This window comes from Morone saxatilis, unplaced genomic scaffold (assembly GCF_004916995.1).
Source record: "Morone saxatilis isolate NCDOM2014 unplaced genomic scaffold, NCSU_SB_2.0 Contig10, whole genome shotgun sequence".
Lineage (NCBI taxonomy): Eukaryota > Metazoa > Chordata > Actinopteri > Moronidae > Morone > Morone saxatilis.
This window is the reverse complement of record NW_023339652.1, coordinates 422,251-426,139: the sequence shown is the minus strand read 5'-3', so window position 1 is coordinate 426,139 and position 3,889 is coordinate 422,251. Positions and strand designations below refer to the sequence as shown.

The 3,889-nt window shown below is 42.9% G+C and overlaps 1 protein-coding gene across 1 annotated transcript in view; it reads left to right on the top strand.

Moving 5' to 3' along the window:
* Nucleotides 1-3,889, top strand: part of ptpro (protein tyrosine phosphatase receptor type O) — a gene marked incomplete in the record, with an annotated part of 28,636 nt that overhangs the window by 9,227 nt on the left and 15,520 nt on the right. The window contains 2 exon segments of the mRNA XM_035679480.1: nt 569-689; nt 1,253-1,386. Coding sequence (XP_035535373.1) covers nt 569-689; nt 1,253-1,386 — 255 coding nt within the window.

The window sequence follows — 3,889 nt, the reverse complement described above, 5'->3', positions numbered from 1 at the left end:
CTGTTGCTAACTGTGGCTAACTGTGGCTAACTGTGGCTAACTGTTGCTAACTGTGGCTAACTGTTGGTTGTTCAGCGGACACACAGACATGTTCCTAGCAGCCCGATAATGACTGCACTTCTCGGTGAACTGTTGTTCGGTTCAGGTTTCCGCTGTGTGTTAGCGACCGTTAGCTGCTCACATTCTGCAGCAGCAGCTTGTTATTTCGGGGTCAGGACGAGCTGCTATTGATTATCTCCTCTGGGTCCATTCGACGATCCAATTAGCAGCAGAGGGATGACCTGCTGTCTCTGCTGCAGCGAGTCCAGCTCGTCTTCTGCTCCATGAGGCCAATTATTGTGCCGGCAGACTCAGACCTGCTCACATAATCATCAGTCTGAGGGTCGGAGGTTCTGTTTGAGGTTTAACTGGACTGATGGAACCAACACTCTCAGGAACACAACAGCTTCACTTTGTAGCAGATAAAACCTGTAACCCTGCATACAGAATGAACACTAATAACTAATAATAAATAATGATTGTATTTATAACATGTTGCTTTTTGTTTCATCTATAAACAATAAATCAGGTGACCCGTAACGTGATGCGAGCGAGCCTACCTCTGCCTCCAGGAGACATCTACAACCTGACAGTGACGGCCTGCACCGAACGCAGCCGCAACACCTCCACGCCAAACATCATCAAACTGGGTCAGTGCACACACACATATACACACAGTAGCACACACACAGTAACACAGACAGTAACACAGACAGTAACACACACACAGACAGTAACACAGACAGTAACACACACACACAGTAACACACAATTATTATTTTTTCTATTTTTTGTGCATATTTATTTATCTTTAAATAAACCGGCACATTTATATGATTATTGACACTGGTTTATTTCTTTATATTATAAGTAATTATAAGTAATTTAATTATTGAAGTCAGTTTGGCAGCTTTTGTCCTCCATATCTCCAGATAAGGTTTGTACTGTGTGCAAATAATAATGAGCATTAATATTAATAATAATGAGCATTAATATTAATAATAATGAGAGTTTACAGCTTCAGTCTAAGTGCGTTTCCATCCTGAAAGTGAAAATGAAACTTGAGTTTTGGGACTTCCTCTTTAAGCTGTGAGAGTTTGTAGCCTCGCTGTCAGACGCTGCACTGGCTCTCGGCTCCACTTCGACTTGGTTCACATCACTTGCTGTCACATTCGGTCAGATTGAAGTTTTCGTTTGCGTCTGTTGGCTGCAGAGCCGGCTCCTCCGAGGTCCCTGTTCGCCATCAACGCCACGCACTCGTCCGTCACTCTGCTGTGGACCGAGGAGGGAGTGGTCGACTACTACCAGGTCCTCTGCAAACCCAACAAACCCAGCAAGGAGCTCAAGGTAAAAGAACCATTATTACTTTATTTCATCTGCTTGCTTCCAGAAAGGAAACAGCTTGTTCAGAAAAAGTTACAGTAAATAAAAGTTAAAGACTCAATCTCCAGTATTATTATTATTATTATATTTATTATTCTAATTATGATTATTATTATTATTAGTAGTAGTAGTAGTATTAGTATTATCAGTTCATTTAAATCTGAACAAAAAGTACTCAGTTGTTTAAGATCTGTGGTTCTCAATCCGTCCTGTAGGGTCCTGTGGGGTTCTGTAGGGTCATTGTATGGTTCTGTAGAGTCCTGTAGGATCCTGTGGGGTTCTATAGGGATCACTGATGGGATTCTGTAGAGGTTGCGTGGTGTAGGGGGCGGGGAAGGTTAAGTGGGGGTATGTCGGTGTTAGAGTGCGCGTTGTGAGGAATCCTGTGGATTCATAGTGGGTTGTGCGAAGTGTGGAGAGACGTCACAGAGTTGTATGGTTGCAATGTGTAGGAGTCCGTAGGATCCGTGTAGGTTCTGCTGGGGTCTGTGGGGCGGAGTGCAGGAGGTATTCATGAAGCTATAGTCTAGATGAGGTCATCTACGTGTGTGTCTTGTTTTTTCATAACCTTAAAGAATCCAGAAAGGTCCCTCGCGGATGCTCATCCCCGTGGTGAGTTTGTGTGTGTTTGGGGGAGTTGGGAGGAGTAGATGTTGTGGTGGTGGTTTTAGTGGGTGTGGTGGGTTGAGTGCATGGTGTTGGTGTAGTAGTGTTGTTTGAGGAGAGAGTTGTTGGGGTTGAGTGATGTTAGTTTTTTTTTTTTTTTTTGGTTACTTTTTGGAGTCGGAGGATGTTTAGGTTAATTGTTGAGAGAGAGTTTATGTAGCATGTGGAAGATTATATAAGTTTTTGAATTCTATTATGCACTGATCCTATCGTAGGAGCACAATTAATGGCTAGTTATTTTTCGATCGCATATGTATAGAATCATTATACATGATGTGCCAGTTGGATATGAGGTTGTATTCTATCGAATTTTGATGCATATGGATGATAATGTTGAGTGGATATCATTGGGATATACGTTCTATATCTACGTGCAGTGTATATTATTTGTCCAAGCGAATGGGTAGTGATATATAGATCTATCTCTATGAGGGACTGTAATGCACTGTCATTGATAGATAAATTCAATAGTGAGTATATCAAATACCATAACCATTTTAAGAATTGAAGAAAATTAAGTGTTTTTGGTCGGACCGGAGGAATCGATATCTGGAATACTTCATCCTCAACTATACCCTGTTAAAAGGCAAAACATCAAACCTTTCATTAAGAATGTTGTCTATCTGGAGATAATTCTTATTAATTTCATCCACGTCGATCACAGGAGGTATCTGTGTTGACTGATGACGGAGTATCGATTTTTCACTGATTGTCCTGAGTAGATAGTTCCCACAGTGACTTTTTTTTATATTGAGGAACGCCTTAACCCCTCTGTTCTACTCCTGATCTGTACACATCTGTAGCTCTTGGTTGCTTACCCGGTGGTGAGTCCGTCCTAGTGTTGGTTTTCATCATGATACTGACATCAGCTGAAAGACCTTATAGTTCGACCGAGGGTTGGTTTGGTATTTGTTCGACAATCGACAGTATATGTTTAATTCTCAGGACCTGTGTGAGGATGTATGAACGCAATAGTTGCTGCGAACTGTCTAAAATTGTTTTTTTTAATTTATCACTCTGATTGCTGAATGTAGTGTAGAGGCTGTTGCTTCTCTCGCCTCAATCGTGTACACAATGCTTTCATGATCGGATCGCGATCTTCGATGGACGCGGATTTGTATGGTTTTTTTTTTTGTTTTGTTTGCATTCATTATTTGTAACTCGTCTGATGTGAGCCGGATGCGCTAATCGTGTGTGGCGGTCAGGAAGGTCTTACCGTCACACCACGTTATTATCACTGGACCTCATATTTTTTGCGCCCTGTTGTGATATGAGCTCTGTGCCTCTCTGCAGGTATGTTTCTTCTCTCATATGAACTGCTTCCCGCAGCTATGCTATAGGGTTATTTTCCTCGACAGCCGCATGTGAGAGCACTGTTCGACGTGGTTGGTCTAGCTGCAGTCTTGGTGCGGGTATAAGCTCATGGTACGTCAACGGCCGGTGCATGGTGGTTCCCGCTGATGTTACGTTCTGTTCTTACCTAGGCTGAGTGGGTAGGTTTCCCAATGTAGCAGGCCTGTATGGTGATAGGCTGCCGAGCAGTAGCATGGTATGTGTTTGTATACATTCTTGTCACGACTGCCAGCAACTAAGGAAGGCGTTTTCTGTCTCTGGGCCGTGGGGGGTGTTGCGGGTGTTCAAAGTGATAGCGCGTGACATGTTATTCAGTTGGAAGACCTGACGTTCTCTGTAACACATACGTTCGCTAGTATTGGTGAAGAAGACGCTCTGCCTGTTTAGTGATGTCTGCTGGGTCGAGATTGCGCAGATTGTTGAGTTAGGTATTCAGTCCTATGCATAT